The following is a 23,916-nucleotide window of genomic DNA, read 5'->3' as shown; positions in this document are numbered from 1 at the left end:
CGCCCTGGGGGGTGTGATGTGCTAAAATAGCAGCTTTAGGAGCTACCCCATCATGCTATACACTGTTGGATGCGGAATGTCCAGCGGAACGCAATGCAAAAAACCAGAGTGAAATAGCTCCTTTCCTTCAAAAGTTATGGCCAAAAAAACCAAAAAGAAAAAATGAATAGATCCCTATGGAAATTGAAAGTGAGCCATATTGCACGTTTATTCGTGAGTAGGTATACTTGCCATAGTCAGCCGGAAAGGGCAGGCTGAGAGGAATCCAATGACACCAGAATGGTCCTGATCCAATCAATGCAGCCCCCCAAAAACACATGAGAAGTTCCCTCCCTCCTAGTTGCGAGTCTATTGAGCCCAAACCAAAGCCACGTGGCCGCGTTTACTTGTGAGTAGGTGAACTTGCCTTAGTCCATCGGAAAGGGCAGGCAGAGAGGGCTCCAAACAACATCAGAATGGTCCTGATCCAATGAATGTAGCCCCCAAAAACACCCAAGAAGGAGGTCCCTTCCTCCTTCCCAGCTGCGAGTCTATTGAGCCCTATGGAAAGCAAAGCAGCTTCACGGTCATGTTTACTCGCGAGTAGGCAGACTTGCCTTGGCTGGTGGTCAGGCCAGGCAAAGGGGAATGTGAGGACACCAGAATGGTCCCAATCTGATGGAGCTGGAATGCAACAAATGCTCCAGAAAGCAGCCTCCCCCCCCCCCCACACTAAAAAGGACAAAAAAAGAGGCTTGAACTAGTAAGGGACATGTTTTCTATTTTGCACTTGCAAAGTGTGGTGGGTCTTTATCTTGAAGTGGGTCTTTATGCCTGAAATAGAAGAACTTTAAACTGGGCACTGGGGAGGGCTGGAAATCGCACTGATTCTTTTTTGGGGGGAGTGTTATTGCAGGCAGACTACAGAGTAAGCTCCATTGACCACTATGGGACTTACTTCTGAGTAGACATGCATAGAATTGGGCTCACAGACTGCAATCCCACCCACACTTTCCTGAGAGTAAGCCCCATTGACCACAATAGGACTGACTTCAGAGTAGATTCACTTGGTGGAACAGGACTGGCTCCCCCTTATTTAATTATCTCTTTTATTTTAATTTAATTATTTATAATTATTTATTTTAATTTGCTTGATGATGTCACTTCTGGCCATGACATCACTTCCAATGGGTCCTGGACAGATTGTCATTCTAAAAACTGGGTCCCAGTGCTAAAAGTTTGAGAACTGCTGTAATAAGTTGCTAGTAAGTTGACACAGGTGTGTGTGTGTGTGTGTGTGTGTGTGTGTGTGTGTGTGTGTGTACAAGTTTTCAAAATCACTAAAATCAGAATTTGGAGGAATAATATCATCATGTTATATATCAATCAATGCGTAATTTCATGCAGAATGCAATGAAACAAACCACACTGAAATATCTGTGTTCTAACAAACATAGCCAAAAACAAAAGATACAGCCAACAAAAGATCTAACAAATATCTAACATATCTAACAAAATATCTAACAAAAGATACAGCCAAAAAACCAGCGGGGGCGGGGCGATGGTACATCACCACGCCCACCACCTGGGGCATTGCCCCACCTACTGCATGGGGTGACGCACAGGCCTCCTGCACCAGGTGACATGAATCCTAGTGACGCCACTGACTCCCATTCTCCCTCTGGGCCACGAGAATCTCTCCCTTGACTTCAGTCTTCATCCTGTCTGATCTCTGCCTGTGTGTCTGCCACTTGTCTGCCCATGGTACTTTCCTACTTTCTGACACCAATCTGCATTGCAGCAGTAGGAATTGTGGAGGTATCCAAGGGTGGTTCAGCCCACAGTGGGAAGGCAGAGCTGGAGTGCATATCTTAGACTTGTTTTTTATAGACATTGCTTTCAGCACTTCCTATTGTGTTTAGTGTCAGCATATGGAGCAGGAAGCATCAATACACTCTGCTAACACATTCTCCTTTTTTGCCAAGGGACTACAGAGTAGCTGGGTTTTTCTTCTGCCACTTCCTGCAGCACTATTGAAGATGAAAGCAGGAGTAGGTAGAATATTATTGCTTTGGATGTTAACAGTGGACCACGGTGTCACAAGTCCCTGTATTTTCCTGTGTTCTCTGTTTCTGTATATTTTCTATGTGTTTCCTCATTGTTTGGGGCATTACACACACCCCAGAAGCTACCCCAGTACCTGCGGAAAATATGAAGGAAGGTTGGCAGGTGGTCAAGATAAAACAGACAGGGAACCAGTCTAAGTAGAAAACTGTCAGAATTTATGTTGTTTTGCGTTTGTAATCTCTCAACCATGCTTACAAAGACCTCAGAAGTCCTTGGAGCCCCTCTGAGTTGAAGCGCACACATGCAATTCCACAGTGCCTCAGTGCCATCTGCTGGCAGTAGTATTATAGCACCTCTCAGTTGATGTCAACTTTTTTTTTCAACCAAACTTTTCTCTATTTTTTTTCACTCATTTGGTCCATCCCTTTTTAACTGTTTCAGTTTTAACCTTGATGGTTCCTGGTACAAGAAGTATAGTGGATTATTATGTCTCCTTGCTCTGCAGGTGCTACTGCGAGAGGGATTTTGACAGACACTCCTGAGGGTTCAGTATTTCTCTACGACAGGGGTTCTGCCCAGGGAGCCCCTCTGGATAGCCTAATCTCCTGGGTTGGTGATAGCAGATTCATTCTACCAAGGCTTTTCCCCACCCAGCTGTATTTCCAAACATGGGACAGAGGGGAGCAGGAAGAAAGTGTGCATTCTAACCAGTAGACATTATTACCCTGGATTAGATCAATGTGCAGTCACTGAGAGCCCCTCTCTTAACCCTGACACAGTATAACATGTAAATTTTTCAGACAAGTAATGATATTTTTCAGTCAAGTAATGATAACATGGATAGATCTTTTGTTCAACTTTTCTTTGCAACATTTGTATAGATCCACTCTGTCAAGTTCTCTTCAGATACAAGCAGGTCTCTCCCACTGCATTTAAGGAATTGATTCTTCACTGGGTTTTACAATGCAGTGCATAACCTGACAACTCTGGTGCAAGGATGCACAACTGTGCCTACTTATGGTTGTGTCATAGAAGATGATGACCATAGTACTGATTAAGATGGATTTGAGGGCTTCCCCCTCTTTTGTTTTTGTAATGTTTGACTGTAGGGGAAGACAGATTAGCCAAGACGTAAACACATTTTTAATAGCTGGCAATACCTGCTAGTATTGACATGAATATGAAGTGGAAGCACTGGAGTACCTAGGCCATCTGTCACCCGGGGCAAACAAAAATTTTGGTGCCCCTCCCCCCAATGTAATTAATTTAAATTTATTATTTACAAAACTATGTGATTTTAAAAAGCTGCCTAACACACAGCTGCCTGAGATAGACAGCACCACATTGGACAAGCAGCACAGCAGCATATTAATGTCACACAGAAGGCTCGATTTGCAGCACTGGACTGCTTGAGAGCATAGGGAAGAACCCTGCTGAACACACTGAGAGCAACATAGATATTTATGGGATAAAACCATAAGACCAGATTTGCAGTGTTAGTGAGACACTGACAGCAAAACAGACATGTGCATGTGAGTTCACTGAAAGCAAAAGAGACTTGTGTGAATGGTTCACAAGACAGCATGTTAACAGGCCAGGGCAAGGCCAATCTAGCATCTCTGTTTCCCACAGAAAGCAGCGTAAGGTAGACACCACTATGTTGGAGAAGCAGCACAGCACAGCAGCATTAGCCATCTCACAACTGATAACTGATTTCAAGGCTACACCACTGTAGCAAGCAAACCCAGACTTCTGGGCATAGTGAAAACCACAAGGCCAGCAAAAGAGCCATGTGTGAATCAACCTAAGCCAAGGCCAATATAGTCCTACTTTCTTTATCTCTGTTTCCCACAGATAGCTGCCTAAGTGGTAGACTAAATAACAGTGAAGGCCAGGATAGCACAATAGCGTATTACTGAACACAGCACTGTAGCAAGTAAATGCATGATTTGTTTATGTAAAACAGTAAGAAGCATTGGAGCATTAGAATAAAGCATCAGCAGCAGTACTCATTAAGTTCAGGTCCATTTTTTATTGCATATATATTTATTATTATTAACAGTAGCACAGAATAACAGTGTAATAATAGACACCCAATTCCCTGCCTCTCAGCAGATTATGAATGTTTAGTCGTTTCTATTATTAAGAACATAAGAAGAGCCCCAAGATCTGGATCAGGCCAAAGGCCCATCTAGTTCAGCTTCCTGTATCTCACAGTGGCCCACCAAATGCTTCAGGGTGCACACAAGACAACAGCACAACCTGCGGCCTGGTGCCCTGCATCTGGCAATCAGAGGCAGCCTGCCTCTAAACCAAGAGCTTGCACATACCTACTATGACTTGTAACCTGTAATAAACTTGTCCTCCAGAAATTTGACCAATCCCTTTTTAAAGGCATTCAGGCAAGATGCCATCACCACTTCCTGTGGCAAGAAGTTCCACAGACTAATTACACACTGGGTAGAGAAATATTGGCAGGGAGGGGTGGCTGCAAGACCTGGCCACTGCTCATTTTCTCAAAGAAAAATATTTTTTAAAAAGCCCCATGCACAGAAGTGAGCTCCAAGGCTGCAATCCCAACCCCCCTTTCCTGGGAGCAAGCCTAATTCACTATAATGGGGCTTACTTCTGAGTAGACACACAGGACTTGTCTCCGCCTGCACAGCTCACCCCCAGCTGCGCCTCTGCTGTGGAGAAACCTCTCCTGGAGCTGAATGCGGAGCTGCTCTCAGGAAAGGCAGTCTGCAGAGGTTCTGGGTTTTTTTTATTGCAATGGCTGAGAAGGAAAGGAATGAGAAGGAAGGAAGGAAGGCTGCTCTCAGGAAAGGCAGTCTGCAGAGGTTCTGGGGTTTTTTATTGCAATGGCTGAGGAAGAGGCTCAGGATTGGCTCAGGATTGGTCAACCAGTGAAGTGCCCTGAGCCATTCTGAAAGAAAAAGCCAGGAGCTTGCTGGAGGGTGATTGGCTGAGGCAACTGGAGACTTGGAAAGAGAAAAAAGCAGGGAGCAGAATTCAAAAGAAACAAAGACGCAAGCAGGTGCTGGCGGCAACGGATCGACAGGACAGAAGGGCAGTGGCTGGGGGGCCGGGCAGTGAGCTCAGGGGGGCGGAGGGAGGCCAGCCTGGCCGCCCACCCCACATACTGAGGCTTTGAAAAATGCCTTTGGGCAGGAGGTCTGGTCTAGAGGGTAGAGCCTCCATTTGCCTGAAGATTAACATCCACAAGGTCGCCAGTTCGAGGCCACCCGCACCATGCGACCTTGAAGCAGCTGGCAAGCTGCAGCTGAGCTGTTCCATCTGCTCGGAGCGTGGGAGGATGGAGGCCAGAATGTTAAACCAGATCGGAGTGTAACATCTTGAATGTGGTGGTTCTTGAAAGAGAGAACCTTCTTTCAATTTGTAAAAATCCCTGCGTGGATTTAATAAGCCTGCCTGTGTAAACCGCCTTGAATAAAGTCTTGAATAAAGACCAAGAAAGGCGGTATATAAATACTGTATATTATTATTATTATTATTGAAGGATCTGCCACGCAACAATGTTTTTAAAGTGACACATGTGAGGGGGGGAACCGCAGCTTCAGCGCCCCTCTCCAGGCTGCTTGGCCTCAGCGCCTGGGGCTTTTGCCCCATCTGCCCCATGGCCAGGCCCACCAGTGAGTGGAAGATGAGTTTGTATAGGAGGTTAGCCAACAGTGATATAAATAGAGTATTTGTTACATTGTGTGTGTGTTCCACATGCAGATATATATATATATATATATATATATATATATATATATACACACACACACACACACACCTAAACAGAGAGGTGCATTTCAACAAATGTACAGCCTTACAAAGACAATCTTCTAAAACAAAAAAAAATATGTAGGTTTTATTTCTTGGCCAACTCACTTTGCAACAACAGAGCCATAAAGATTTCCAACTTTTGCCTTCTTCATTTTAGAATCGTAATATTTTCTTGCAATGGAAACAGTTAGTAGATGGGAATAAAGGAAATTGCTCCTCATATAGAGCGTTGGGTTACTTGAATGAATGATTCAGAAACAAGCTCAATAGCCATTGCCTATGCTGGCTTTAAAATAATGTTTTTCCACTTCCTTGTTTTCATGTTTGTTACGATCAACAGAATATTAGACTTGAACCAAGGAAACCTGGGTTCGAATCCTTGCTTGTTTTAAGGCTCAACAGGTGTCACTAGACAAGGATTATCTTGCCTTGTCTATCTCAGCCTTAGGGACCAATCCTATCTTTGAGATACACCAGCATATCCCTATGTGACAATAGCAATTTGCTCCACTTGCTAACCCCTCCAATTGAAACCAGCATATCTCCTTTCTCCAGTGAGCTTGCGTAGGTTCAGGACCAGCTATTGACAACTGAGTGGCTTATGTGGGGGTAAGAGAAAATATTTTCTCTTACTTCTCCCAAGACTCCTGATCTGCCACCACCACCCCCAACCAGGAAGCAGCAAAAGCCTTTTGGTGTGGCTGCATCAGCACAGGAGGGAGGACGGAAAGACAGGATTGGGCTGTTAGTCTCCTAACCAATAGGAGGGATGATATGCAGGGATGATAATACGAGCCTATTTCACATATAGTTGTTATAAGGTTCATAGCCAATCCTATGCAAGTTCACTGCATAGTAAGTCTGGAGAACGCACTGCTACTTCTGAAAGCAACCCGTCTCCCAGTAACACATAATAAAATGCATGATTTGATGTTATCATGCTGTGAGTTTCTCTGCCTCTGTTCTACTTCCTTGGCTGTGATGTGCAAGGGCAATGAAACCCACAATGCGGTCATGTCACATCATGAGTTTCGTTTTACTACATGTTTCTTGGGGAGAGGGAAGGAGGAGACGTAGGCCTGCATTATCTGCATTATCTACCAGCATTATCTAGTTTGAGCCTTGATGTGCATAACATTGTGGTGTCAGGTATGTATACGAAGTATCTAAAGGTTTATGGAAAATTCTCAATAAACACTGCTTCGTATTGTTGTTAAACAAAAATTGTATGGTTGCAATTAGATGCAAGATAATGTTAAATACCAGACATTTCTAGAAGAAAACTATCTGTGGTTCATCTCATACTTACAAGTGTTGAAGACTCCAGCAAAAACCCAGCACTGGCCATACCGCACTGGTTGTTTAGAGCTATGATATTCCAAGAGAATGTCGACACTTCCAGTCCAAGTTGATGGGGGGACTCCATAATCATAAGAGTTGTCCCAGGACCCAACAATCACACCCTCGTCATCTTTAGAATTGATCTAGATGACCAAAAAAAAAAAGAGTGACTGCTGGCATTTACATTTAAGTACTGAAACTGGTACTTTTTGGAAAAAAATAAAGATTCACTAAAATGACAGAAGAAGAGATGTAAGGATGATTAATTCAGGAAGGCAAAAGGGTAGTGAAGATTATTATTATTTAGAAGAGGACACAATTTTTCTCCACATGTAAGGTTCGGTACAAACGTAATGCCTCCTAATTCTTTTTTACTCTCGTATTCTCTCGTAATTCTTTTTTACTCCTGGCCCCGACACAGTATCAGAGAGATGATGTGGCCATCCTTCCAAAATGGTTGCCCACCCCTGGTCTATATGGTTAGGAATGTGAAGTAAGCTCTGTTGTATGCATGGGAAGTGTAGACAGGCTTTGGAGTAGTCCAATCAGTGCATGGATGGGAACTACCAACACTACCAACCCCTCCCCCCCAATTCCTAAACACAGAGACGATTACTTCCACATGGCACTAGATGGTAGTTCTATTTCCAAATCCCCATCACGTGTTCTGTGAATGTGAGGCTACCACCATCACAAAGTTAATTTGCTCTTTAATGCTCAAGTGTACAACGTACGTTAATCTAAACACAGATATAGGAATTCTCAAATCATATATATTGTGACTGTTCATTGGAATGACAGATGATGAAGTTAAAGCTTAAACACTTTGGTCATCTCATGAGAAGGGAGAACTCTTTAGAAAAGACCCTGAAACTGGGAAAAGGGGGCAGCAGAGGATGAGATGGTTAGATAGTGTCACTGAGGCAATGAACATGAATTTGGACACACTCCAAACGACTGAACAACAACAAATATATTGTGAGGTATATTGTGAAGTGTGCACAGCAAAACATTTCCTCCTAACCAAATAAGGGATGGTTATGAAAATATGTTCTTCTGTTAGCAAACGCAGATGTAGGAAATATTCTGATATGATAAATATGATGTCTGAAGGACTGGGGGGTATGTATGGTGATAGCTCATGAAAACATTTATGCTTCTTACACTTGGAGATCACGACGCTACCTACTTCCCGATAACCTTCAAACTGTGAATTTTGACTATATCCCAATGTTCGGTTCACCAAAGTGGTGATGCGATTCAGTTCCAAACTACAGAAAAAGACCATGTCCTAAAAAGAAACACTGACCTAATTAACAAGGAAGATTGGACATCAATCTTACGTTTGTTCCAGTTTTACTCCTTTGCAACTCCATTTGTTTTATTAGAATTTCTCCTAGGTAAGTGGCATGTGAAGAAAAATTGGCCCGTTGTGATTTGCCCATCATAAAAACAAGAAAGCTTTCGCTTGTCTAAGTTTGCTGGAGGTAAGGCTGTATGAAGTGAGAGTTTTGCTGACTAATGACTAAATGGATCGCTATTGGTGAGCCATACATTTCCTCCCAGCAATTGGAACCAAATCAGTGGAGGCTATGCGGAAAACTCCTTTGCTCTGTACCTTGTAATTATGCTAATGCCGAGCTGCTACATTCTCTCAAATAAATCACACACTGAAAAGCTTTTGGCTGGATTAACTACTGGTTTCTAATTAGAAAATCGACTTCCTGTGAACCCTAGGACTGAGTGAGATAACTATGCAGCAGCAGACCCAAAAGGGTTTGAGGGTGCGACCCTTTGCTGTTGTGGAAGGTCTGCCTGAACCAAGAGGTAACTAAGCAGGCTTTGGGCAGGATGATTAGATACAACAAAGAGGTGAAGCAGGCTTTGGGCAGGATGATTAGATACAATGGAGGACAGAGTACCATACCTTAACCATTGTACAGAAGAGGAAACTTGACAAGTGCAGCATTTTAAACTTTTCCATGTTGAGCTGTACCTGCCAAAATTCCCTCTTAATTTATATACTATGGTTACAGGCAGTGGTTCCCAAACCGTAAACTGTGGTTCTCCAGGGAGCCATGGAATCCAGCTGGGGGGGATGCAGAATCCTTGTGAGATATCCACCACCCTATACAATGTATAGCATTGTAGCCCTAATGAGAAGTCATGGTCAATAGCCCAGTAGATCAAGGGAGCCACTGGTCAAAAAGTTTGGGAATGACTGGTTAAATGTATAGGCCCTTTGTCCTTCATTGTATCAAGCGGAAAAGGTAGGCATGAGGGGCAGGGAGGAGGAGGGGGGAGGCATTCCCGGGTGGGGGAAGGGTGGGCGATGGGCAGCACTGGGGGCGGGCGAGCAGGCGGGAAGTGGGAGGCGGGGCTGGGATCTGACAGTTATGCAGGATCCCAACCCCCGTTCCCGGGGAGAATGGAGCGGCTTCAAGCCGCTCCACTCTCTTCAGACTTGTGCCACCTCCAGAGGTGACCCATTGTGGCCAGTAGCCCTTACCCAGGGGTAAGGGAAAATGTTTCCCCTTACCTCCAACTGAGCCGCTTCTGGCCACAATCCTGCGCTGGATACAGCGCAAGCCTCCTGGCTTGCCTGCTCCAATGCAGGTTAGGATTGCGCCCATAGTTATTTAACTATCCAGAAAGGCTGAGGGGTACCCAAGAGGTTTTAGTACTCAGAGTTTGTTTTGATTTTTGTATTATAAATATATCATATGTACAATGCCATTTGGATGTTTTGGGTCATCGGTGATTTTGGCCAATGTTAAACTCTTTCTTTTGGCATAATTATTTCTGTAATTCTAATTTTTAAGAAGTTGAAAGTAACCTCAAGGTCAACCCAAGCTCCCCCAGAATCTCTTCTGTTTAATCTCTCATAAGATACCCAAGACTAATACTTGCATCTTCTTCTATATGTTTCCTCATCTGCTCCCTCAGTCTCTATCTTTTTAAAATCATGGGAGACCAGGAGAGGAAGGAGGGGCAGGAGCCGTGGCCATGACTAGGACTGGGCCAGAAAAGGAAGCAGATGTTAATGTTATTAATGCAAGAAAGAATCTAGAAAATAACATGACTAACAAACCAATCCTCCTGAGCTGCCTGGAGCACGGGGCCACTGCGGTGCTGAAAATGGCTGCTGCAGCATCGTGAGCACAACTGGGCAGCCACCAGCAGCTCCTTAGGGGAAGGGGACATTTTTTGGAGCTGCTGCAGAATCAAAGAGTTCCGTGTCGGCCCATGCACTGAGCTCCACCAGTTTTCCCCTCCTCCTACCCTGCTTCCTCCCCCCCGGCACGCCTCCTCCCCCCTCTCCCCCACCCCCTGTCCTAGAACACCTCCTTCCCTCCCCCACCTACCTCTCCACCACCCCAGAGTTTGGGTGATTGCCAATTACTGGTTTTCCACCAGTGCTAGCCCAGCATGAACTTGTGCTGGGCTAGCACTGGTGCAGGGCCGGCATGAAGCCCCACAAAAGTGCCTTACGACAATTTGCAACAGTGTGCACCAGCGGTAAACTGGAGCGCAGGGTTCAGGATTGAGCTCTCTACACTGCAAGCTAGGATGAGAATCATATAACAAAGAGTGGCAGCAACAAACCTTCTCCTATGTCGTATTGCATCTGAATCCAGATACTTAGTGGAACTTTACATACTGCAACTTCATTCAGAGCCCAATCCTGTGGTCTGTGCTGTGTCTCCGCGGCACGGACCATAGTCGCAAATGTGCCATAAGGCACATTTGCGGGGCTTACCGCCGGGCTCCTGCCAGAGATGGCTCAGCTCTGCCAATGCTGAGCCACCGCCCGGCGGGCACCCATGTTCCGCAGCTCAGCGGTGCCTGCGACTGCCAGGCTGCGGAACGGGGAATGGGGTCGTACCCGGGGGTGCGGGGGAGGCGTTCCGGGGAGGGGGGAGGTGTGGTCGGGGGCATTCCTGGGGGTGGGGCAAAGGCGGGTCCGCAGAGCCAAGCTTTGCAGGATCCAGGGCTCTCGGGTAGGGCTGCTTGCCCTACACGAGTGCCTTCACTTTAGCGGCGACCAAACAGTCACCGCTAAAGTGAGTAGTCCCATTGCAGGACTGCTTTCCTTACTCAGGAGAAGGGGACAAACGCCTCCCGTGGTAGCACGGGAGGCTCTGGCTCCGGCGGGAGCCCTTTGTGGAGCCACCAGGTCCCACAGCTCCAGGCAGTTTAGGATTGGACTGCCCGCCAGCTGCCTGGAAGACAGCCAGAAAGGCTTGATGTATCAGAAATGTGGAATAAGCAAGCGTATGTATGTAAGTTAAGGGCAATAAGGAAGTTGCACAATGAATTCACACAGCTCAGATAACTATGCTGTAAGGGTGATCAGATCCAAACAAGGGCAGGGTTCCTGGATCTTTAACAGTTGTGGAGAAGAGGGAATTTTGTCAAGTACAGACTATCAGCTTCCTCTCTGAACATTTTTTTCTGTACTTATTAAAGGTAAAGGTGCCATGTACTCTTTTCTATCTGATCACTCACTTATGACGCACTGAGAGAAAATATTTGACTGGAATTCATTCTGTTTTCAGATTAGTTTATTGCAGCTAGAGGCTGAACTGTCCAGCCTTCAGCAAACAATGACAGGTACTACATAAAATAGCATCACAGTTTTTATCGTTCTGCACTACAGGCAAGTCAACTGTACCCTGGAGGCAGTTAGCCTGTCTGAAAACTGAACCAGTTTAGTTCGATAGAAAGAGTTTTGGACCTTAGGACAGATGAATTGAAACCACTGCTAGCTATGGATGCACTGAGCAACCTTGGTCAAGTCACTTCTCTATGTTTTTGTTCCCCTATATGCAAAATGAGAATATCAGTGGTGCCCTGAAAATGCTGTTTGAAGGATAAACAAATGGATCATAAAGCACTTTGCACAATGGTGCTTTACACAGATGGTTGGCAACCTTCAGTCTCGAAAGACTATGGTATCAGCCTACAGCACCCGGTATTCCCAGGCGGTCTCCCATCCAAGTACTAACCAGGCCTGATCCTGCTTAGCTTCTGAGATCAGATGAGATCAGCCATGTGCAGGGTAACAGTGGCCCAAGTCATTTTGCACCTGAGGCAGAAAAGATATTCTCATCCCTACAGATGGTGGTGAAAATATGATAATAACCTCACAGCTTACCAATTTGCTGTTCTTCAATGGTACCCCAAAATTCATGGCCTGAGGCAGGCCAACTCACCTTTCCCAATTGCAGAACTGATCCTGGTCTTTTATTAAGGATAGATATATATATATCAGAAGCACATTCAGTATGCTTCTAGAATACTGACCAAGAAAAAATAATAAGCAAATGGGGTATCAAGTCCTGCACATTTTACCCCATCCATATTTATTACATACCACTGCAGAGCCCACACGGCTGATTTTGACTGGATTCCCTCGGCCAGAAAGATCCAACTGTGCTCTGTCCATCAGGTAGAGGCAAGCATCCAAAATGCCTTCTTCATACTAAATAAAAGGGGGAAAAAATATAGGAACACAGACTAGATTCAGAGCTCATTCTAGAAAGCTAATAAGGAATCAATGAGAGAGAGAGAGAGAGAGAGAGAGAGAGAGAGAGAGAGTACAGCAGTTTTTTAATTCCACTACTGTATACAGTATTTGAATTACATCCTTGCAGTTTTGGTTGTGTTACTTTGAGGGTGAAAGAAAAAAAAAAGATTTGGTCAAAGCACCAGACTATTTTTTTTTTAAAATACTATGATTATTTTAGAACTTTCACATGGGGAATAAAGATAAGATGTAATGGCTATTATTTGAGGCAGTCTATTTTTAAGAGAGTTGAATACGGAATGACAAAGGCATTGCAATCCAGGGTGTGCACACTCCATGAGCAACAATGTCTCTTTCATGCCACCTTTATCTCTCTAAAATAGCTATTTAACCTGTAAAAGATAGGTTTAGTTATCTTTAATCGCTAAATATTGTCTTTAATAGCTAAATAGCTACTGTGTTTAACCTGTAAAAGACACAAGATAGCTATTGTCTTTAACCTGTAACTTCAAGAAAATCCTTACCTACATTCAGTAAGGAACTGGGATTCCTCAGGAACACCAGAACTGTTACACTCAGAAGGCATGACTCACACTGCTAATATGATGGGTTGTACCAGCTGTTCCAAGACTATAATTTGGAAAGAGAAAGAAACAGAGAAAGAGAAGGGGAACAAGACTGATTGACGCAAAAAAAGAAAGAAAAAAGGGTAAGAGGATGGTTGGATGGATGGATAAAAAATTATAGTCTGTCTCTCTAAGGCTCTGACAGATTAAAATAATTTAAAACCATAAAGTTACATTAAAAACAAATAGCATCTGAACACCAACATAACACAAAAGTTGAAATTTCTGCAGCCACTGATGCTGCCAAAAACCTTAATTAAGAAGTCAACAACTAAAGGCTTTTCCCAAAAGGCTTTCCAGAGTCTTACATCCTGGAACAATTCTAAACTGCTTCAGGGCGTTTATGGTATGGTCATGGTACATGTAACGGGTCATGTACCCTTGTACACAGAGGTCATGGTACATGTAATGGGTCATTGCCCCTCACAAACACAGCAGGGCTCACACAGGAAAAGAGAGGGAGATAGATATTGTAAAGGTGAAAATAGGTAAGAAATCAAAGCTCAGTTGGTTGGATGGTGTAGATTGGGATTACAGGTAAGGCTAGAGTCCCTAAACATTAAAGCCCCTGTTCTGTGGGTTGAGAGCAGAACAAAATGGCTGCCATTTAAAAAAGAGTTCCATGATACATGACAGGACTATGCTTACGGTCACATGGCCAGCCTAGTCAGCCATGCCAAAGGATGTAGATTCCTTGGTCTACCTGGAATCTGTAGGTTCCAGGTCAGATTGTGAATGTCAGCTGCACATCAGACTCATGCACATCCACAGGTGCAAACTCAGGCCATTTTCACAAGTGACATGGAGAACACCTTTTTGTTTGTAATTATTCTTGACAAACAGCTTTTGAATATTGCCAGTACGACATATAATTAAAGAAGCAACCATTCTGAAGTCCGTTGATAATCACCAGAAGGCTGTCTATTCTACCACCAAATGTTCAAAGGTAGATATAGTACTCATTTCAGCGCTAAATGGCATATATTCTAGGGATAGCCCTGACAAGCCATGGCTGAAATGTAATCCTATAGTAAATTCTCATTGACAATCACTCTGAATATAGATGGCTGGCCACTAGCTGCGCTTCCTCCTGAATTTCCTTATTGGCTAGAGTCTAGAAAGTCTTGCAAAAATACCAATAACAGCAAGTGACCTGAACATGTTGTCTTAAGAATGAATTCTAACAAAGGACGCTAAATGCTGGGATCTAATGACAACAAGGACAGGAATAAATAGGGGGCAGAAGTGCCTAAATAGAGCCAAATTCATTATCAAAGAGCCTGCCCTGAGATACAGTCCAATTTGCTCGGAAGAAATTGCATAGCAACCAAACATGAAACTGTCTCTCTTGGAAAACAATTGCCAAGATGGTGGCAAAGGCACACAAATTCAATTATGATCTTCTCTAATAAGTGGTGAACATGTGACAAAATTATATCTCTTTTGAGAGCTACACTGTCACAGACTATGACTAGAACTTTTCCTTATGGCTTCAAGCTTGTCTCTGTTTCTTTAAAAAAGTGACCAAAATACCAACTGGACAGTTCAGTTCAGTTCAGTTTTATTACAGTCACCGACTAGCATAAAAATAACAATACATTCATAGTATACAACTGAACATACATACGACCCATCACAGCATTCTAACATAGGCTCTTGACAACATAATATACTAAAAATTAATAGATCTAAGTCTAGATAAGACTAAGTTTGCTCTAGTTATTGTGGATTGAACTGAGTACAGTAACTGAGGAAGGTACTTCTGAAAGTCTTCTAGTCCACATTGAATTAAAAACTTATTCAGACTATAAATACTCCTCTATGAACAACCTGGAAGGCCACAATCCACCCTTTTCCTCCTGATGCTACCTGCAGCGGCTAAAAATTTAGCCACCCTCCGCGTTATCGCTGGATTTGCATCTGATAGAAGAGAATGACTATAATCTTGACCTGGGGATTTGGTGAGCTCTTCTAACAGTGGGGAGATGAGGGATAACCGTATATCCCTATAAAAAACACAATCCAGCAAAACATGACTGGTGGTTTCTGGTTGGTTTGCTCCACAAGGACACAGTCGCTCTAAAAATGGGATCTTCCGAAAGCGTCCTTCCACTACAGCTGAGGGCAAACTATCACACCGCCCCAATGTAAACGCCCTTCTGTGGCTTGGGATTTCCAACTGCAAAAGATAGAGAGCTGGGGCAGCTATACATCTGAGCTCCTCCTTGATACAAAACTTTCTGACATTATTAAGGTCTTCCTGCCACTCTATGTCAAAGATCCACTGCTTGATCCTAACTCCCACCTGAGCCAGTCGCATGTCATACAAAGATGGTATGGAAAATCCCAGAGAGGACAGTTTTCGTTCCAGCCCTTTAATCCACCTGGATTTATATTCATCTTGGAGGATTAGGGGAGCAATCCCTAATGGGTATAGGTTCAGTCTTAACCAGTAAGAGCAAATGGCTATCCAGACACAGGCCTCTATTCTAATCAGGCCTGATTCCAGACGTAAAAAAGTGTTTGAGACAGTCCTGGATACACTAAAGGTGGCCCTAATAAACTTGGACTGGACACGCTCCATTATCGTGATGTTGGGAAAAGGTCCCAACTGCGCTCCATACAATAATTGGGCCATCACCTTTGCCTCAAACAATTTAAGGGCTGCTGGCAGATGCTGGGCTCCTTTACTTCGCATAAATTGAAGAATAGCAGAAGAGGTTTGCTGACTGCTTAATGCTACATATTCTCCATGCGCTTTCCTAGAACCATTTGTATGGAATACCACCCCCAAATATTTAAAGTAGGACACCTGCTCTATTTTATGGCCATCGACCTTCCAGCACAAAATTTTTGGTTTCCTGGAGAAGTCCAAGATCTTAGTTTTACTATAATTTATCACCCAACTGGACAAAAAATAGCAACAATAAATTGATCATGTCACTGATTACTTAACATACCAACATGACGCTGAACTGTCTAATGCAACTGCATCCAGGTTGGACACTGTGCATTTATCATCATTCATCTCCTTGGCTCTGTTTCCTATAATTGCATTACTTCTTTGTTTCCTTCTCAACAGAAGCTCATTACTAAATAATGAGCTATAATCCTATATTGCTAACCAGAGTTCACAGTGGAGGTCAACACCTTCCCAAAGGAGCTGCTTCCAGAAACAATATCATGTTTCAAGAGCTGCTTGTTTATTCTAGAGAGTGGCCCACAAATCTCATTGGTGTACTTTTGTAAACAATGCTAGACCAAGAATAGCTCCCTGGGAAATGGTTCTTCAGAAATGTGTTCTTACAACTAGACAAGTGCATCCATTTTTCAAGCGTTTAGATCTGGTAAAGAGTAGCCATGGTTTCTGTTGTAGCAAAAGACAACTATGAATCCTCTGGCACATTAGAGGCAAACAAATCTATTATGAGACAAGCTTTCAGAAGCAAGTATCTGTTTAATCAAATACAAGTTTCTCAATCTTGTAGTTGTCGGCTGAGGCACCCTTTACTCTGAGCTGGCCTGACTGACTTTCACCAGGTTCTAAATCAGATTTCTTGTGGTCATTGCTGTCCAGGTTTTGTAACTTCTAGGTTCAACAAGTGCAATACAGTTTCACTGAGCCTGACTCTGAAGATGGCTCAGACATTTCACCTACTGCAACAAGTTGCTGCTGACCTCCTGTTAGATACTGGAAAGCAGGAACAGATTTGTCAACCTATTCGGTGGTAACTGTCCTGGTTACCAGTTAGCTTTCAGGCTTAATTCAAGTGTCACCTTTCAAACACCTTGGAGCGCACACACACTTCTGAACACATGTCCCCATATAGGTTCACTGTTTACGCTCTGTGAGATGGGCCCTAATCTATGCCTACAGTTCACACTGTGAAATGAGGGTATGTATGATAAGGAAAAGGGCCACAACAATTGCTCCAATGTTATAGAGCTACCTCCCCAAAATGGTTAGAAGGTGCTCAGTTCTTGCAGCCTTTTGAAAAGTATACAATATCTATCTCTTCTGAAAGATGAATTATGGGCACTTTAGTCCTATGTTATTTATGCTGTAGGTTATACTGTTTCTGAGGCTGTTGTTTAGAATACACTGATGTTTATGATACGTTTTATTCCTATATTTATTAGCTTATTTTTGCTGGAAGCCACCTTGAACCTTGGAGAAGTAGAACAAAATGTTTCACATAAATAAAACATATTTTCAAACACATGTTTTCTCTGTTCATACATCTTAGTTGTACATCGGAAAAACATAATGTTTGAAGAAATCCAAACACACCAGAGCAGATTTAGGATTGGGCTGCAAGTTTATCTTAAGTATTCCTGCTAAACTTAGCAGGACAGCATCTAAGCAACTGAGGTTGCAATCCAATACACCCCTACCTGTGAGTAAGCATCATTGAACATAATGGGACTTACTTCTGAGTAAACATGCCCAGAATTGCACTGTTAAATTATGTTGTAGCCTAAGAACCCAATCCTATGCATGTCTACTGAGAAGTAAGTCCCATTATAGTCATGGGTCTTACTCACAGGTAAGTGTGGATAGGATTGCAGCCTAACACCCCAGTCTTAAGAGTGTGCAACAATGTATTTGCCAGAAGGATGTGACAGTAAGTGTACTGTTATGTCACACAGCACTACGATTTATGGCACTAGACCAACCCTGCAGTCAGACCCCACATTCAATCACAGTGTTCGTTTGCTGGTATAGAAGGTCTCAGAACTGGAGCATTAGCAGAACTTCAGCCTGTTCCACTGAAAAGGACTTACCTGGCCAAAATTCCAGCTTCTAGTTCTTATATTTGTAGGGTCCCCATAGAAGATAGTTCCAAGGTCATTCAGGACATACTCTTGCCTTTCTGCTTCATCATCCAGAAACACAGCATCCTCTGCATCAGAAAGTTGTTTATAAAGGCTCATTAATACAGCCACTTTGCTTATAATAGATGTCAGATTTTAATACTGCAGCATGATATGATGATAATGAAAAGGATGTCTTTTGTTCATCTGGCATGGCAGTAGGGTATCTTTTCTGCCCACACAATCTCTGTAATTGGAAACCAGGCAACTTAAAAGCTAAAGGATGACAACTCCTAAGTGTTTTGAGCAGGTTCCGTAAAGCATGATTAAAATGTCACCTCTTATCAAGCGTTTTATGATTCTGCACTGCTAATTTGAAAAGTCTGAGCATGGTGATAAGAACATAAGAACAGTCCCACTGGATCAGGCCATAGGCCCATCTAGTCCAGCTTCCTGTATCTCACAGCGGCCCCACCATGTGCCCCAGGGAGTACACCTGATAACAAGAGACCTGCATCCTGGTGCCCTCCCTTGCATCTGACATAGCCCATTTCTAAAATCAGGAGGTTGCACATACACATCATGGCTTGTAACCCATAATGGATTTTTCCTCCAGGAACTTGTCCAATCCCCTTTTAAAGGCATCCAGGCCAGATGCCATTACCACATCCTACGGCAAGGAGTTCCACAGACCAACCACACACTGAGTAAAGAAATATTTTTTTTTTGTCTGTCCTAACTCTCCCAACACTCAATTTTAGTGGATGTCCCCTGATTCTGGTGTTATGCGAGAGTGTAAAGAGCATCTCTCTATCCACTTTATCCATCCCATGCATAATTTTGTATGTCTCAATCATGTCCCCCCTCAGGCATCTCTTTTCTAGGCTGAAGAGGCCCAAACGCCGTAGCCTTTCCTCATAAGGAAGGTGATGCAATTAGGCATCTGCCTAGCAGATCAAAGAACAATTTCAAACTTCTTAATGGTAATGGAGAGCAGCTCAATGTCAAAAGATTTAAAGATGAAACCTGGACTGGGATTAAAAGACTGACTGAAGAACTTGGAAGAAAGAGTTTATATTGTGTAAAAACTAAGGACTACTTCATTCATTTTTATATATAAAATGCAGGCCTGGTTACCTACGGTGAGTAAGGATTGACTCCAGGTGACCCAACAGACTTTAGGAAATCCAATTCTTTTTTGTTTCTTTTAGGCCACAACTGTATGTGCACACTACACCAATTCTCTTTTTTTTTTTTTTTTTTGGGGGGGGGGGGAGCTATCCCTCTTGTCCTTTCTCATCCTGGAAGATACTTCTGCTTTGCATCTGCTAAGAGCAGGAGCAAAATTCTCCTGAGTAAGCAGCCCAACCTCAGCTGCCAACTCTTGAGCCAATCTGCAATCTGGGAAGGCTCCAGTTTCTCACTTGAAATGGAGTCCTCCTCGGCTGGCAGATCCGCAGCACCCTACAAATAAGCCAGCTGCCACTGTAGTGAGGGTGGAGGGAAAGAATCAGTTTCAAGTATAAGGCTCTTTTTAAAATTTACATGGGCTCCTTCAGAGCTTCCAGCAAGGGAGGGCTCCGTTTCAAGCAGAAGGCTGGAGCCTCCGAGCCAGAAGATCTGACTCTCCATTCCCTGTCTGTTCAAACATCATGCAGAATATCACAGGAAGAGTTCCTTATTAAAGAGGAACATGTGTTCTTAATAACCAATTTTGAAGTGGAACATTGATCAGTGACTCCACTCAGGATCTTGTGCAAACAGCACCCACTGTACCCAGGATCACAGGCTGGTGTAAACACTGTCTAAGAAAGGCATGGATGAGCAGGCAGCCTAGTTAAATAATAGTACTTTATCCAAGATGGAGACTGACATGTTAAAACTATCAAATTAAAAAGCAAATATGTATCAGTGGACATCAAAGGTATGTATATGCAAAGTATTATATGCAGCGCCAGTGCAATGAACATTTATGTGAGTTTTTCACTGCTGGTGCATGACCGGTTCAGCATATGGGAAAACTCAGAAGAATAAAAGGGAACAGTAAGGTCTGGTTCAGGCATTTGGCTCAACTATAAACTCCCACCATTAGTGGGGTCCAGCTCTCAGGACTCCACATGCTGCATAGACACATTATGTGTGAGCTGAGTGTTTATGTAAACAAATTAGACAGGCACACTATTTGCCTGATTTTCATAATCCTTCCACCACTTTGGGATGTGTTTCATGGCGTTGGATGTACATTTTCTTCGGCTCAGAAAATATTAGCAGTTTGAAATCAGTTTTCATTTCACTGCTACTTCTGCTTCGCAAATATTGGTAAAACGAGATGGAGATTAATACATTTTTCTTTGCCATGTGCCCTACATCATGTTTTTGTTCAAGAAAAAAGAGAACAAGTTCTTTGAATGCTTGCTGCGAATGGAAGTGTGCGGCAGAAAAGAGCTGCTTTGATTTTTATAGCTATTGATATGGCTTGCATTAGAATGGAACCTGGAACTTTGATTATCAGTGCCCTACAGGTAGTTTCTGTGAGCTGGTGGAGCAATACTTCTAGTGAAGAGGAAATTTTTCATTTCTAATATGTATTGTTTTCATGAACAAGACAAATGAGTTAGAGCCTTGGGGGCTAACAAAGTTCCGGCAATTCTGTGGAAGCACATAGTTTGTGGCCCTAACTAATGAAGATAGCTATATGGTAGATATGAGCAATGGGGCTTTTAACATTCTTTTCTCTATTTCAGCTCCACTCAGCTATGCCAGAAGCTGGTTCTGAAAGCAAAGGGATAGCTTGTGATGTGGCACAGAGGAGGAGGTTTTGAGAAGGATATGGATTGGGGCTTGGGAGTACCATTTTTGGTAGATTCCAGAAAGTGGCCCTGGGATATTCCCGCTCTTTAAGTTGGTCTATGGTGTGTTGGAGGGCTTCCATTCTGTCCACCACCTTATTCAACACCTTATTCAATATTCAACTTTTGGGAGAGATCATTGGGAGATTTGGAGTTGGGTGTTACCAATAGGTGGATGATATCCGGTTCTACATCTCAATCCCATCTAATGCCAGGAATGCTGTGGATGTTATGAATTGCTTTTTGGAGTCAGTGAGATAGATGAAATTAAGTCTTTCAACTGTTGGTCTGGAGGGGCTGTTGATCTGGAGACCCACAACTCAGATATTGGACTATTAACTGGTTCTGGATGGAGCTGTATTCCCTCTAAAGGCACAGTTTGGGGCCTTCCTGGATCTGTACTGCTCATGGATCACCAGGTGGTAGTTGTGGCCATAGGGGTCCTCGTGCAACTTAGGCTGGTGCACCATCTGTGTCTATATCTGAGCCAGTCAGACCTGACCATGGCAATCCATACATTGGTGATGTCAAGAATAGACTACAGTATAGCTCTGTGTGGGTCTGCCCTTGATGACCATCTGGAAACGACAGTGAGTGCAAAATATGGTTGCATGCATGGTGACAGGGGCCAGGCAGTTTGACCATTGCTTTTCCAACTTACACTGGCTGCTGATCAATTGCTGGGTGCAGTTCAGGGTGCTAATGTTGACTTTAAAACCTACACTGCTTAAGGCCACAATATCTGAAGGATTGCCTCACCCCATATGTGACAGCCAGCATATTAAGATCCTCTAGAAAAGCCTTCCTGTGGGTGCTGTCACCATTTCTGGCTCAGTGGGCAGTGACACAGGGGAGGGTCTTCACTGTGGCACGATGTGGAATTTTCTCCCAGCCTCAACTGAAGTTGGACCCTTCTCTGCAGGCATTTGGCAGAGCCTTAAGATTCTTGTATTCCACCCTGCTTTCTCCAAGCGTCAGTGATTTCGTCTTCCTGTTAAATTTGGTTTGCTGTTGTTTTGTGAGTTGCTGTGCATGTATGTGTTTAATGTGGTATTTATTCTGTTGTTATAATCATTTAATAATTGTTAGCTGTTTTGAACACATCTTTTAAAGGGGAAAGGTGATAAATAAATAAATAAATAAATAAATAAATAAATAAATAAATAAATAAATAAATAAATAAATAAATAAATAAATAAATAGGGGGAAAAGCAGAGCTAGTCAAGTATGACTTCGGATTAAACTGGATACACATGCAAATTGCTTTTGACCCTCAAATTTTTGGGATTTTTTGTTTCCAAATAGCATGAGGGAGGCATAAGAAATAGCACAAAATGTGATGGAGTTGAGGACTTACACACACACACAGCTTCTTTTTGTTTACTCTAAACAGCATGTGGGTGTGAAAGCAACTGGGCTAGGAACTACAGCGGGGACTGTGAAAGTTTCCCTACCCCTGCTGTAATTTCAGGTTGTTTCACATGTAACATTTACCAACATGTGACGGGCTAAACTGGAAAAAAAAAAAAGCAAGCTCAAAAGCACACATTTATAAGCACATCTAGTTTGACCCTAAGGCATTATGTGAGAAATCTGTGACCAGGAAGATCTCCTATCACTTCAAAAAATATTTCATACCAGCTTTCCTCTGCTCTGAATTACATCAAAACTATTGTGCCATAGTGCTGGGGGATGGGGAATTGATATCTCTGGAGCAGGTCCAAGATGACCCATAGTGGCTTCTTGGCAAATGTCCACTTACCTTGAGAAGACCTTCAGCAGCTGAAAATCCCCCATGGGATGCCATGTAGTCTGTGCCAGCACTGCTGCATCTGAGCAGGGGAATTTAGTTAGGTTTGGACTGTAAGTCTTTAACAATCCGGTCTTATCCTTGATCAGCCTGCACAGTGCTGTGCTGCTGACACAGCCTCCACTGCATCCTGTGGGCCTGTTGGGGGCTATGGGCCCAACCCTATCCAACTTTCCAGTGCCTATGCAGCCACGATGCAGCCCTGGAGTGACCTTTGGCACACTTCTGATGTATAAGATGTATAAGATGTCTACATGTTACACATGCCTTACCTGTACACCAGGGGTTGAACAGTATGTATGTATCTGTCTCCGGGTTTCGACGCGTTCTGTGAATGCCCATATCAGTCAAGATTGCAACGTACATGCGGAATTTTCCAACAATGCAGTTGGGAGCAGACATGACAGTCAGGCTGACATATCTGTCTTCACTGCGGTTGATCTTATAACCCCACTTCCCACTTTGCAGTTCTTGTACCAAAGGGACTTGGATATATGTTCCTTTGTTTGATTGTGGGTATCGTCCTGCAGAAATGGAAAAAGAAAACGAGGAAAAAGGATGTTGAATAATTGTCTCACATTTTGACTGTGTAGGCAAAATTGGGGCTAGGAACTGCCCAACATAAGTCAGCATAAATAAGTACTATATCAGCTACCTGAATAAATTTAGCTTTTTCTTCCAAGTTTTTGTCTTTCACATCTTCTTGCTCCTTACAATTCAAACTCAAATCTGACCCAGACACAATTTTGTGTTGCACACACAGAATGGGAACACATGCATTCTAGAACTAGGAGTAATAAAAGTCTCCTTAGTACACAACGGGCTCTTCTCCCCACTAGCTCTCCCCCCAGTTCATCCTAGATAGAGAAGATTCCAGGCCATAATAGCAGCTATCAACTACTTTGTGGAGATGTTACCAACTGCACAGTCTAAAGTCAAAGAGAAAAGCAGATTCTTTCATAGTTCTAGCTACAAAGTCATATGACCACACAAATGGGATGGGTCCATAGCTCAGAGATAGAAGACATGTTTTGCATATAGAACTGTGTTTCTCAACATTTATCCCCCACCCTACCACTTCACATGATCCACCTATTGGAAGTACCA

The 23,916-nt window shown here is 43.3% G+C and overlaps 1 protein-coding gene and 1 pseudogene across 1 annotated transcript in view; both read right to left on the bottom strand.

Moving 5' to 3' along the window:
- Positions 1-23,916, bottom strand: part of F13A1 (coagulation factor XIII A chain) — a 98,456-nt gene that overhangs the window by 43,628 nt on the left and 30,912 nt on the right. The window contains exons 4-7 of the mRNA XM_066625772.1: positions 23,082-23,333; positions 18,121-18,239; positions 12,557-12,664; positions 7,148-7,322 (exon numbers count right to left, since the gene is read on the bottom strand). Of these exons, the coding sequence (XP_066481869.1) occupies positions 7,148-7,322; positions 12,557-12,664; positions 18,121-18,239; positions 23,082-23,333 (654 nt within the window). The remainder of the gene's footprint in view (positions 1-7,147; positions 7,323-12,556; positions 12,665-18,120; positions 18,240-23,081; positions 23,334-23,916) is intronic.
- On the bottom strand, positions 12,140-12,259 carry LOC136650584 (5S ribosomal RNA; annotated as a pseudogene).

The sequence above is a fragment of the Tiliqua scincoides genome, chromosome 4, assembly GCF_035046505.1.
Source record: "Tiliqua scincoides isolate rTilSci1 chromosome 4, rTilSci1.hap2, whole genome shotgun sequence".
NCBI classification, from domain to species: domain Eukaryota; kingdom Metazoa; phylum Chordata; class Lepidosauria; order Squamata; family Scincidae; genus Tiliqua; species Tiliqua scincoides.
Note: the sequence above shows the minus strand (reverse complement) of the source record. Positions and strands in the feature narration are given on the sequence as shown.